Genomic DNA, 13,802 nt, shown 5'->3' with positions numbered 1-13,802 from the left:
CAAAGTCACAGGCTTTCATTGTGCACCATTACGACCTTCTAGCCATCAGCGACCTGACAACCAATGACATCATCAGTTGATAAGGAGGATGTCAGCTGCCTGAACAGCATCCTAGTTTGACCCTCCCCCGCCCCTCTCCATCAGTGCTGGGGTCACATTAGCTCAGTGATGGAGAAAACTGAAGGAGAAGAGAAAATCTGGAATATTTGTGTTTATAAATCAATCAATAAACTTCTTCCCTTCCACTCCCACCAAAAAGTCACACTTTCTCCCTAGAAAGTATACAATCCAACATATCCTTTTTGTGATAAAACATATAAATCCCCCATACAACCCAAAATTAAAATCTACAAATATAATCAATTTATACAATCAAAATAAATATTAATCACTTAAACTTAAAAATTGTGTTCAAATAAATTCACTCCCAATTATGTCTCAAAATCACAAAATAAAATTACATAAAATAAAATCCCAATGTGTCCAAAATCCAAGTTCCAAATTTTTCACTTCAATCCAGTTAAAAGGAAATTGATCCTAAATATTCCATGAAAACCTCAAAAAAAAGGAAAAAGAAAATTCATAGTGTGTCATCTTTTTTAAATATATGTACTTCACTCCGTGCAAAACACAAAATCACTCTTAAAATAGTGAGAAAAAAAAAAAAACTTGTGCAAGTAATATATAAATATATACTTATTCTTCCACTGCATAAATCAATAAATAAATAAAACCCAAAACGTGAAAAACTCGTGATCACTCCAACCACTCGTGAATAGTGATACTAGGTACTAGTACCCTCTATAATCCAGCCAAAGATGATACCAGGTACTATTACCCTCTTGAAGTTATTCTCAAGCATGGGCTAACATAGGGAATCCATATCTTTCAATCCTTCATTTCAGGGGTATTCCTCCAAACTCCTCATAAAGAAACAAAGGCTCTTAGGCAGAATTCACATTATAGAAACAAATTTAACCGTAACTCACATTAAAAACAGGAAAATCCAGCTTCCAACATTGCTCCCTCAATGGCTCTGTACTGACTGAACAAACTTTTGGTTGAAACCACATGTATACAACCAACAAAATGGCCGCGGCGACACCTCCGGCCGGCGCGCGCGCGTCCCGACATCGCTCCCCCAACGCGCCTCGTCACCTCCGGACTTCGTCTGAAGGGATCCCTTCAGTGGTTTTGTGTTTTGCACGGAGTGAAGTATATATATTTAAAAAAGATAACACACTATGAATTTTCTTTTTCCTTTTTTTTTAGGTTTTTATGGAATATTTAGGATCAATTTCCTTTTAACTGGATTGAAGTGAAAAATTTGGAACTTGGATTTTGGACACATTGGGATTTTATTTTATTTTATGTAATTTTATTTTGTGATTTTGAGACATAATTGGGAGTGAATTTGAACACAATTTTTAAGTTTAAGTGATTAATATTTATTTTGATTGTATAAATTGATTATATTTGTAGATTTTAATTTTGGGTTGTATGGGGGATTTATATGTTTTATCACGAAAAGGATATATTTGTGTTTATACCACTGTGCAAAAGGTGTATTTGCTTTGGGAGAATATATCACCTCTAATGTTGGGCGTCCGACGTATGTGGATGTTGCTGTGTATTTTAATATTAGAATAGTTTTTCACATTTTAGAATGGGGTGCCCTTTTAAAATTATAAACAGTCTAGAGGCCCCCGTTTTAGAATGGGGTGCCTCGGGACTGTCCATAATTTTAAAGGGTGCCTTGGGACTGTCCATAATTTTAAAGGGTGCCTTGACTGAAAAAAGGTTGAGAAACACTGCCCTAGACTGTCACGGACACCCTCCCCCCTGAACCTGGACTTGCAGCAGAATGCTGCATAGAACAGTGGTCACACTACATATGTACGGTTCTCTACAGCACCAAGGACCACCTACTGACTCTACTGACCACTACTATTAAGAGGGAAAGTTGGAAGAAAAGGATGAGAGCTCTACTTGTCACATGACCAGACAAATACAATTGTATATTGGAAAGTTAATAAAATTAAAATGCAGAAAGGGGTTGTATACTATATACAGTGGGCATTGAAAGTTTGGGCACCCCAGCTAAAAATTTGTATTAATGTGCATAAAGAAGCCAAGGAAAGATGGAAAAATCTCCAAAAGGCATCTAATTACAGATTAGACATTCTTAGAATATGTCAACAAAAGATAGGATTTTATTTCCATCATTTACACTTTCAAAATAACAGAAAACAAAAAAATGGCGTCTGCAAAAGTTTGGGCACCCTGCAGAATTTATAGCATGCACTGCCCCCTTTGCCAAGCTGAGACCTGCCAGTGTCATGGATTGTTTTCAATCATCAACTGGGAAGACCAGGTGATGTCAATCTCAAAGGTTTTAAATGCCCAGACTCATCTGACCTTGCCCCAACAATCAGCACCATGGGTTCTTCTAAGCAGTTGTCTAGAAAACTGAAACTGAAAATAGTTGGACGCTCACAAAGCTGGAGAAGGCTATAAGAAGATAGCAAAGCGTTTTCAGATGTCAATATCCTCTGTTAATGTAATTAAGAAATGGCAGTCATCAGGAACAGTGGAATTTAAAGCAAGATCTGGAAGACCAAGAAAAATATCAGACAGAACAGCTCGCAGGATTGTGAGAAAAACAATTCAAAACCCACGTTTGACTGCACGATCCCTCCAGAAAGATCTGGCAGACACTGGAGTTGTGGTACACTATTCCACTATAAAGAGATACTTGTACAAATATGGTCTTCATGGAAGAGTCATCAGAAGAAACCCTCTTCTACGTCCTCACCACAAAAATCATCGTTTGAACTTTGCAAATGAACATATAGACAAGCCTGATGCATTTTGGAAACAAGTTATGTGGACCGATGAGGTTAAAATTGAACTTTTTGGCCGGAATGAGCAAAGGTACATTTGGAGAAGAAGGGGCACAGAATTTAATGAAAAGAACCTCTGTCCAACTGTTAAGCATGGGGTTGGATCAATCATGCTTTGGGGTTGTGTTGCAGCCAGTGGCACAGGGAACATCTCACGAGTAGAAGGAAAAATGGATTCAATAAAATTTCAGCAAATTTTGGATGGTAACTTGATGCCATCTGTGAAAAAGCTGAAGTTAAAGAGAGGATGGCTTCTACAAATGGATAATGATCCTAAACACACCTCGAAATCCACGGGGGATTACATCAAGAGGCGTAAACTGAAGGTTTTGCCATGGCCTTCACAATCTCCTGACCTCAACATAATTGAAAATCTATGGATAGACCTTAAAAGAGCAGTGCGTGACAGACAGCCCAGAAATCTCAAAGAACTGAAAGACTTTTGTAAGGAAGAATGGGCAAAGATACCTCAAACAAGAATTGAAAGACTCTTGGCTGGCTACAAAAAGCGTTTACAAGCTGTGATACTTGCCAAAGGGGGCAGTACAAGATATTAACTCTGCATGGTGCCTAAACTTTTGCAGACGCCATTTTTTTGTTTTCTGTTATTTTGAAAGTGTAAATGATGGAAATAAAATCTAACTTTTGTTGACATATTCTAAGAATGTCTAATCTGTAATTTGATGCCTTTTGGAGATTTTTCCATCTTTCCTTGGCTTCTTTATGCACATTAATACGAATTTTTAGCTGGGGTGCCCAAACTTTCAATCCCCACTGTATGTTGGGGAAGTGGGGGGAGTTGTTGTTCAACCTGAAGCTAAGCTTTGCCTAAGATTTAAACCACCTGATAAGTTTTTCTGCATGCATTCTGCAAGGACACAAAAAAACAATTTTTCTCTATCTGTCCTGTTCACACCACAAAACTAGTATCATGTGCAGATTTTTCTGCACAGGAATCTGCAACATGTATAAAATTTACTGAAACGTGCATGAAAACTGATGTAAACTGATGTCTCTGCAAGTGAAATCTGCACGTCTGTTTCCATCAGTTTCCAGGCCTGGTTCCAGGCCTGAGAGTTCCTGGGTCTACACACCTGCTGTGACCATTATGAGGGTGTTTCACTTCCTTGTTGGATGCTAATTTTATTTTATAAAAAATGCAACAAAAGTAACCAAAACACAAGAAACAGGAACACCCAATTCTCCCATATAGATAATAATATACAGGTTGCTTGATCTGTCTCTGTTCACCTGTTCACCAGTCCGATGGTGAGAGCATGATTGGTGTTCTGGGTCTGGTGCCCAGTGTGCATGCATACTGATATGCAGATGTAAAAGCAGCAGCTATGGCCTCTATGTGCGTACTGCTAAAGCCCACCCAGATGGTAGGCAGTGTACCTTCCTGTCCCTTCCACCAAAATGGCAAGCATTGTCCCTTCCTGTTCCTTCTTGAGCGGATGAGGTGGCATGGAGGTGGGCTTCATTTCTGCTTGTGCCCTTAAGTGAAACTCCACCCATTGCAATTTCCTAGTTTTGGATATCATGAAGAATGTTGAGACCCTCCATCAGGGCTTTTTTATTTTTTTCTCGCTATTATTTCTTCTCACTTTCTGTATGGTCACTTAAAGAGAACTTTACCATGCAACATAGACATAAAAAGCAATAGAAAAGAACAATCAGAGCTTGTAACTTAATCTCATATACTCCTGCCTCTCAAAAATAGTTTTGGCTGGAGTGGGTTGCATTAATTCTTCTGCACTGTATATGGGCAGTGCAAACTTGCCCGGTGCAAACAAGGCCTTTGTATAGGTGCCTCCTGGTCCCACTATACATACACCTGCTTAGGATGTAACATTTTGAAAGAGACACCACAATGCAGTGTTCCATTCCACCAGTCCCGCTAGACTCTGCCACTCATCTCCCAGTGACAGAGTGGGTCCCAACAGGAACCAGCACGGACCCCATGTACGCGTATAATTAACTCTTCCCTAAGGCTAGGTCCCTAGCGTCTCTGCCAAGCAGGTCCAGTTCTGGTTACTGGGGTACTGACTACTCGTGAGGTAGGCCATGAACCGCTCCCCTCACTATACATGAGACCCATCACCCCTGCCGGTACCACTCTCCCACTGTCTGGCTGTCTTATGCTACTTCCTTTGTATTTTTTGGCCCTAGCAATGGCTTGTCACTACTTCACCCCTGGTGTGCATCACAGCCCTGTTCTTCTATACGCCATTTCCACCATGCACCCCTTTGAGCAACTTCAGACCAGGCATGACAACGTTTCAAAAGCAGGAATCTGGAACAGAAGCACTTTCTCACATCTTGATGGTTGTTTGTGTCTCTCCTTCCCATGCAGCAGGCAGTGCGTTGTGCAAGTACAGGCCTCAGCAACCCCAGGTATGTTGGCAAGCTCCTCAGGCAGGCAATCTTCAGTGAGGATAAATGGAAGAAAAGATAGTAGAAGCAGGCACGAGCAGAGCCCGTCATTCCCAGACTGGTTGTGTGCTGCAGGACTGGGTTACATAGCAGCTGTCAGCCTGTCCTTCTTCCCACATGGCTGAAATCCTCTGGGCAGAGACTCCTGAATTTTATCCCTAACACATAAGAAAATGAACATTCTGAATTTGGGAGTCAAATGTGCACCTAGGTAAATTTGAGATGTATGTGAACGCACATAAATATATTCGTACACTAAAAAAAGTACATCTTAAAAAATATTTATTATTGAATCTTCCTATGAAAGGGAACCATGAGGTTTTAAAGGAAAGGACAGTAGATAGTGGTTTGAGAAACAGATCCAACTATAACCCCCTATTTCAAATAATAACCATTAAGTGGAAGTACTTAAGAACTTAGTGTTACAGGATTTAGATCAAATGAATCCTAAGAAACATGTTAATCCTAGGTACATCAGGGAAAGTATTGAGCTATTGGAGAAGCGTAAGGATATAATCAAACGTCCTGCAGATAAAGGGGGAGGGGTGGTAATTTTGGATAAAGAGTTTTACCATTCCCAATTAACAGAAATGTTAATGGATTCCAATACATTTCCCAGACTTTTGAGGGATCCAACGTCACAGTATAAAAAAGAGTTGGAGGAATTAGTACAGTGGGGCTATAAAACTAGGATTTTAAGTAAAAAGGAGTGAAAATATCTGGTCCCGAGAACTTTTAGACTACCTATTATATACATGCTACCAAAAATTCACAAAAATGCTTAATGTCCCCCTGCTAGGCCCATAGTTAATGGTATTAGGTCAGTTACATCCAGATTAAGTGAATACCTGGACAGATTTCTTCAGTTGAGCATTGTTAAAACTAAAGTGTATTCAAAGGATACCAAAGATTTATTACAATCATTAAATCAGTTGAATTTTAAGGATAAATCTGAAAATATTGTTGGTGACAGCAGATGATGCACTTTTGGCCTTAAATTGGGCCCTGAGTAAACAGGAGGACTTACAATTTGCCCTAAATTGTTAATAAAGAAAGCATTGGAGTTTTGCCTATCACATAACCATTTTTGGCACCAAGATCAACGTTATAAACAACTGAACGAGGTTGCCATGGGTGCCAAATTCACGCCAAGGTTACAAATATTTTTATGGCAGAGTGAGAGAATAGGTTTGTCTTTCATAACCAGAGGCCAGAACTAATTTTTTATCACAGTATTATTAATGGTCTGTTATTCATTTGGGAAGGTACTGAACAGGATTTACATGAGTTCATTACTTTAGTAAATAATAATACTCAGAATATTAAATTGGATTATCAGTATAGTAAACAGGAGATTACTTTCTTGGACCTAATTATTTTTAGAGAGGGTGATCAGTTGATCACAAAGGTAAATTTTAAACCTACTGACACAAATAGTTACTTATTGATTAATAGTGGTCATTAAATGACAGTAAGAAGAAATTATACTGGGGAATCTGAGTTTAGGGAATAGTCCCTCATTATTAAAATAGATTTATGTAAAAGGACATTCAGCTCAACACCTCGATAGAATAATTGAGGAAGTAGTATGTGTTTATAGGGACAATATTTTAAGGGAGAAATCCATATAACAGCCTAATATTAGACACCAGTGGAGTTTTATTTCTAGTTACCACTCTCAGTATAGAGAAGTGGAAAGTATTTAAAAAGACATTGGCATGTATTATCAATGGATAGAGTTCTGGAACCTAATATACCACTTAGACCCACATTTATTTATAGACATGCCCCTAATTTTGGAGATATGGCAGTGAGGAAAATTCTAGACCCATCTACTAGACAGTCTTTGGTCCCAGATAGGAAAGGCTTTTCAACATGCCGTAGAGTTCATTTCCTGTGATACCACCCATGTGATATATGCCCTTGTGGCCTGCAATATGTGTGCCGGACTAAATATCCTTTAAAGAAACAGTTGATGTAGCATATACATAACATCACTAAAGGCTTTCGTAATCATAGTGTGCCACTACACTTTAGGCAGGCACATGGAAAAAATCCTGACGTTTACAACTTTGGGGACTAGAGAGAATATACCTATCATGGAGGGGATCAAATATGGTTAGGGAGCTCTCTAAGCAAGAGACTAAGTGGGTACATCAGCTCCAGACTTTGAGTCTCAATGTGGAGGTGAACATTAACTGTATTATCAGTTATATTTAATGTAGAGATAATATCAGGGAATATATTAGGTATACGAGCTCTTTCTAAATCCTATATTGTGATTTAAGTATTAAGAGAATAAAGAAACTCATAGGAGGGGATTAGATGTTGAGAATGTAGGGAATCTCTATTATTATACTTCATTCGTTTTTTGTATTTTTTATTTTAGATTTTTATTTATGTTTATGTTTAATTGTATTGGGTTTTATATTGAAAGGTCCTGAGGGTATTTATTGAATTGCTGTATGATTTCGAATGTGATCATAGATTTTGTTTTGTAGTTTATTTTATTGTACATCATGTCTTTTGTACTTTATTTTATATGGGATATTTATTCACTTTATTTTGTATTATACTTTGGATGCTAGATTTTGTATAAAAGCATGTGTTAAAAAGTGGTATTACCATTTATGTTATTCAATTGGTGGTTAGGATCAATATGAGCACCAACCACAAGTTGAAGCCCTAAGTTGGAGTTAAAGAGTGTCAGTAAGCATCCATGTAAACATCCATGTTGTGCCGTACGGCCAGCCCTTTGATAACGTCAGGTGACGAAATGTGTCACACAGCACAACATTTGTAACAATACCTTCCACTGGAAGTGACGTTCCACCCGTAGCTAGCGAGATTGGTTGGGTGAGACGCCATTCAGGCAGTATACCACACCATTTCAGAATAATCAATGCTGGGCATGCATTTAATATTTGTTTGTGTGTATTTTACTGGATATTCCATAAATGGTGTTTTGATGGTACTACAATATTAGTTCTTTTTGTTTCCTTCCCTGTGGCGGAGAGGCCATTATAGTGGAATACCCATTTCTGTATGTGCTTATGATTGCTGGCTATTATAGGTGATGTGGAAGAAGCACCTTAATAAGGAGGAGTATTTATTACAAGTGTGCGTGTTTACCATTACTAAAACAAGCCATACATTCTGGTAAGTATCAATGGATTGGGGGAGGTCTGTTTGGAGCATGAGGTGTTTTGAAGCAGAGATTGCTTACTGTTATACATGCACTGAAGATTTATTTAATCACATGGTGGTTTGATGGGGGAGATCGACTTTTAACACGATTATTGGTGGACTTTTATGGATATTTTGGTGCACATTTTTTTTCACTTTCATGAAATGAACTTATTTATTTGTACAATTCAGCACTTTATTATTCTTGGATGTTGAAATATTCTGGATTATGGTGATTTGAAACATGCATTAATTTTAAAGCAGCAATTAAGGTTTAGGGGTAGATTTTATCACAACTAATTTTCAATTGTGTATGTTATGATTTAAGAATTACATATTGGTGTTTTTTTTTTATATTTGTATGCACTATTGATTTAGGTATATTAGATTTTTTGGGGGTTTATTTCATCTTAATTTCTGCTTTTTTATATTTATATATATTTTCACATTATTTATGCAGTGATTTGGATCTTGAGTTTTCTTTAAATTATGTATTCTCTTTTGTAAGCTCGCATAGAGAGCAATTAGTTTATTGCTATCATAAAAAAAAAATGTAAGCCATCTATACATACACAGTTCACTTACAACGGTCATGTGGTTGGGTAAGTGACTCCTTACCTGAACTGGGTCTGTTAAGTCCAACTTATTCTTAATATATACTGTGGCCTTTATCCATCTGCTTGCTGTACTACTGTTAAATTCCTTCAACAACTGTAAATCCAGACTCATAAGTTCCCTCTTCAAGACAGACAGTTTTGAGTGTTCTGACAACTGGTACCAAAACTGAATCTGAAAAAAAAAAATATTATTTTACAACAATAACCCAAAACTGCATAAATTATTCATATCAATGGCCCAAAACAGGACTTTTTTTTTGTCAGAGAATAGGTGCAGGAACTCGCTTCTTCTGAGTCACGCTTGTCTGCCCAGCTCTGAGCACCGTCCCTTGGTCCCACACTCTACCTACCACCCAGTATTGCCCCTTTTATATAATGCAGAACCAAGTATAATTTTGTGGTGCTAAGTCATTTGTACGGAAATATTTAATGATAACAAGAAAGTAAAATAGATTCCCTGCAGCCAGGAACAACAATAGACGCCTCCCCAGCAACAATAGATCCAACACAGCAGCAATAGACCCTTGGCAGCAATTACATATCTCCCAGCAGCCAGCAATAATAGACTCCTCCCTCAAAAATAGATCCCTCCCAGCAACAAATAACCCCCAGAAACATAGGACCCCCTAGGTACAATAGATCTCCCACCAGCAACGATAGACCCCACCAACAATAGATTTCCTTCAGCATCAATAGATCCCCCAGCAGCCAGCATCAATAGACCCCCCCAGCACACCCCAGCATCCCTTATTATTACATACTTTCAGTGCTGGAGGTGCCGGAACTGCGTTCCCGCTGAAAAAAAGCCCTGGCCCAAAAAGCATTTTTAAAAAAATGAGGCTGGTGTAAAGACGTTCAGGCACGTATTTATGGAGAAGCCATACAGGGAAGCCAGCCTAGAGCTGCAGTTGGGGAGGGGGGCACAGTTCTAAATGTTTTATTACTTTAACTTTTCTTCCTTTCACATCTGTGCTAGAGTGTAATAAAGCATTTTAATCATACATATGTTTTGTTTTTTTTTCAAATTCTTTATACATGCATATATCAACGAGGTCTCATGCATATTAGAGAAAGGTCATAGTACAGGATGCATAATGGATGTTCCACAAAGACATCCGAGATGCATATCAAACAATATCCATTTAGGTGGTTGTACTGTTGGTTGTGGAGCTAAAACGTGATATACATCACATGTTATTACTGGCCGGTATATAGAGAGGTCGGAGAGACAGTATCCATCTGTGACAATCTTCTTGATTCAGATTTCCCTCCAGAGGATTTACCCCCCTTCCTAACCAGGCCATTTTTTGCGATCCGGCGCTGCGTTATTTTAACTGACAATTGAGCGGTCATGCAATGCTGCACCCAAATTAAATTTACATCCTTTTTTCCACGAATAGAGCTTTCTTTCGGTGGTATTTTATCGCCTGTGCATTTTTTGCACTATAAACAAAAAAAGACCGACAATTTTGAGAAAAAAACTGTACTTTTTGCTACTAAACATGTCCAATAAAAAAAAATTTAAATTCTAATTTCATCATAAATTTAGGGCAAAATGTATTCTGCTACATGTCTTTGCTAAAAAAAAATCCCAATATGTGTAAATTAATTGGTTTACGTGACACTTATAGCATTTACAAATGGCGCTATATCTACTTAGGGATGGGATTATAACATTAAGTTGTGTTCTGGGGGAAGGGGAGCCACGGAGGGGAGAGCAGAGAGTAATAAAAGGAGGTAATTGATGGGTGTTGGTAAAGTACTTTTTCCTCTCATTCCACTCCGGCCATCAGGTGTTTGCTTTCATCCAACACAGATAATGTTTCCATTATTTCAACGTTAGGGAAATAAAGTAGTAATTTATGAATGAATAGGGGCCCAGGGAGGTATAGAGGGGATATTTAAAAGGCATTGTGTAAGTCAGTTAGGGCTCTATTGCTTTATAGTGCTGTCAGTCTAACATTGTTAGATTGACAACATACCTAACGTGCATGTAAACCCTATGACTGAATTTCATTGACTCCTCTTTGGTGTTAAATATACCATTGAAGTGTTTGGTTATATATGTTTGATATAAAAACAAAAATACCTGTTAATGCTATCAGACATCCAGCAACCTTGTAACAGCCAGTAGTGAGCTTACAACACAGTCCCTCTGAAGCAGTGAAATTCCAAGAGTTTTACCAGTCATGCTCAAGTTACTTATTTGAGCTACAAAACATCAGCCCCTTTTATTATGAAGATGGGGAGAGAGCGGGTGTTCTATAGTACAAATCAGGAGCATGAAAACTAGGGTGACAATGCTACTCCTGCATAGATACAATACAGTGAGTGAGTGTTGTCACCCTAGGACAGGAAGTGTGTTACTGGTAGGATCATCGAATAAAAATAAAGGAAAAACAACTGAAAATAAGAAAGCTAAAGCTGATTTTAACGACTTTGACAAGGGCCAAATTGTAATGGCAGGCAATAGAGTCAGAGCAACTCCAAAACTGCAGCTCTTGTGGGATGTTCCCAGTCTGCAATGATCAGGACTGACCAAAAGTGGTCCATGGAGGTAAAACAGGGTCATGGGCAGCTAAGACTCACTGATATATCTGCAGAGCAAAGGCTGGCCTGTACAGTCCAATCCAAAAGAGCTACTGTAGCTCAAATTGCCGAAAAGTTGATTTTGGTTCCAACAGAAAGGTGTCAGAACACAGTGCATCACAGTTTGTTGTGCATGGGGCTGCGTACAGAATGTCCATACTGACCAGTATCCACAGCCAAAAACACTCATAATGGTCCCATGAGCTTCAGAAGTGGACCAGGGAGAAATGGAAGAAGGTGGCCTTTTCTTTTTCTTTATTTTACATCATCTGAATGGCCGATTGAGTTTGTGTTGCTTACCTGGGGAAGAGATAGCACCTGGATGCACTATGGAAAAAAGGTAAGCCGTCAGAGGCAGTGCGATGCTTTGTCTAGTGGAGTCCATGCCTCGATGGGTCAGGGTTGTTTTTGTACCAAAAGGGGGACCTACTCATTATTAATTGGATGGTCATAATGTTATGTTGGGTGGTCATAATGTTGTCTGATCAGTGTACAGAATAAGTTCAGAGCAGACTGACATGGAGTTTATACAAGGCTTCTTGTATTCACTCTGACAGGCAAACAGGGCATTTCAGAGCACAATAGGTGTGGGATGGCCAAGCCGTTAAGACTACGCCATGTTGTGAAGTTGTGGGCCCCATGCATATGGGGGTACCTTTGGATGTGTGACAAGGCAAGGCCACGTTCAGGTGAAATCAACTTTGTGGAGGCACTCCAGATTAGAGATGAGCCATACACCGTGTGTGGTAGTAAATGTACAGAGTTCCTCTGTGAATGTGTTGCCCCATGTCCTTACACACCATGCTGAATATCACATTTAGGCGGGACACCACCAAGCCTGTGCCCTCTCCACCCATCCAGCATACCTCTGCCACCTCACTCCCAGCGACAGAATTAGGTCCCACCAAACACCTGCACGGACCTCATGGGTATTCTCAGTTAACTTTTTACTCTCTCCCTTACCCCCTGTTCACACCTATGCGGCCGTGCATACCGCATTTTGCTCGGGCACGAGAGCCCATTCATTTGAATGGACTCTCGTGCCCGTGACACGCAGGGAAAGAAGTTCCTGCACTACTTTGGAAAACGCAGCCCACACGGGAACCTCGGTTCCCAGTATGGTTGTGTTTCCCAGAGCGGGCGACGTGCCATTAGAACTAATGGCACCCGACCTCGGGTCCGCAATTCTCTGTGCGGGTGTTGCAGCTGCACGGAATTTCATGCGGGTCCACAGCTGCACCACCAGCACAGATATGAACCTAGGGTTAAAATGTGGCTAGGCTGTAGATCTCTGTAACATGCAGGTTAGTCCCAGTTGCTATGGGAAACTGACCACTGGAGAGGGACCCGGACTACTGACCTCCTCAGTACCAGATGACCCTCCACTAGTAGTAACAGCAATGAACCAGAAGAGTGATGTGACAGGAGTGTGACAGGATTGTGTTAAGGAAACTCCATCCAAGGCTAGTTTCACACTGTTAACCGCGCTTTCTGAGCATTTTTAAAGGACATGTGACTTAAAAACTGCACCAAAAACACTTCTTAGAGGCATTTTTGAGGCGCTTTTCAGGTGTTTTCCATTCATTTCTATGGGAAGAGGCATTTTTGGGGTGTTTTTTTTAACTCAAAGATGCTGTAAGTAGGGGTTTTTACACCGCACCGCAAGCGCAATGCCTCAGTGTGAAACCATACATAGATATACATTCACATACATAGGGAAGCGTTCTTCTTGAGCTTTTCAGGCTCAAAATGCAAAAACACTTCAAAAACTCCTCAGTGTGAAAGTAGTCTAAGAGAGAAAGAGCCTGGTCAGCAGAACCCACAGCCATGTGAGGGACAGCCAGATGGTACAGAGTGTGACCTAAGTACTTAAAGAAGAAGCTACCTACCAGAGTCGTCATGGTCAATCCAGAGTGAGTGGATAACCGATTGGAGACACCACTGCTGCTGGATCACTGGGTCTGGTGAGAGGGCCTTGTGGTGGCTACTTGTTACCACCGTTAGTGACTGAGCCATTAGAAACTACCTTCCAGTTACTCCAAAGATCTAATATGGCCTGCAACAGTCCTTA

The 13,802-nt window shown here is 39.7% G+C and overlaps 1 protein-coding gene across 1 annotated transcript in view; it reads right to left on the bottom strand.

Annotated features, from left to right (window-relative positions):
- MALRD1 (MAM and LDL receptor class A domain containing 1) overlaps positions 1-13,802 on the bottom strand; it is a 464,614-nt gene that overhangs the window by 344,475 nt on the left and 106,337 nt on the right. Inside the window, exon 9 of the mRNA XM_089693696.1 lies at positions 9,144-9,314. Coding sequence (XP_089549822.1) covers positions 9,144-9,314 — 171 coding nt within the window. The remainder of the gene's footprint in view (positions 1-9,143; positions 9,315-13,802) is intronic.

The sequence above is a fragment of the Staurois parvus genome, unplaced genomic scaffold (assembly GCF_062004578.1).
Source record: "Staurois parvus isolate SC_StPar_1 unplaced genomic scaffold, SC_StPar_1.0 ptg000636l, whole genome shotgun sequence".
NCBI classification, from domain to species: domain Eukaryota; kingdom Metazoa; phylum Chordata; class Amphibia; order Anura; family Ranidae; genus Staurois; species Staurois parvus.
Note: the sequence above shows the minus strand (reverse complement) of the source record. Positions and strands in the feature narration are given on the sequence as shown.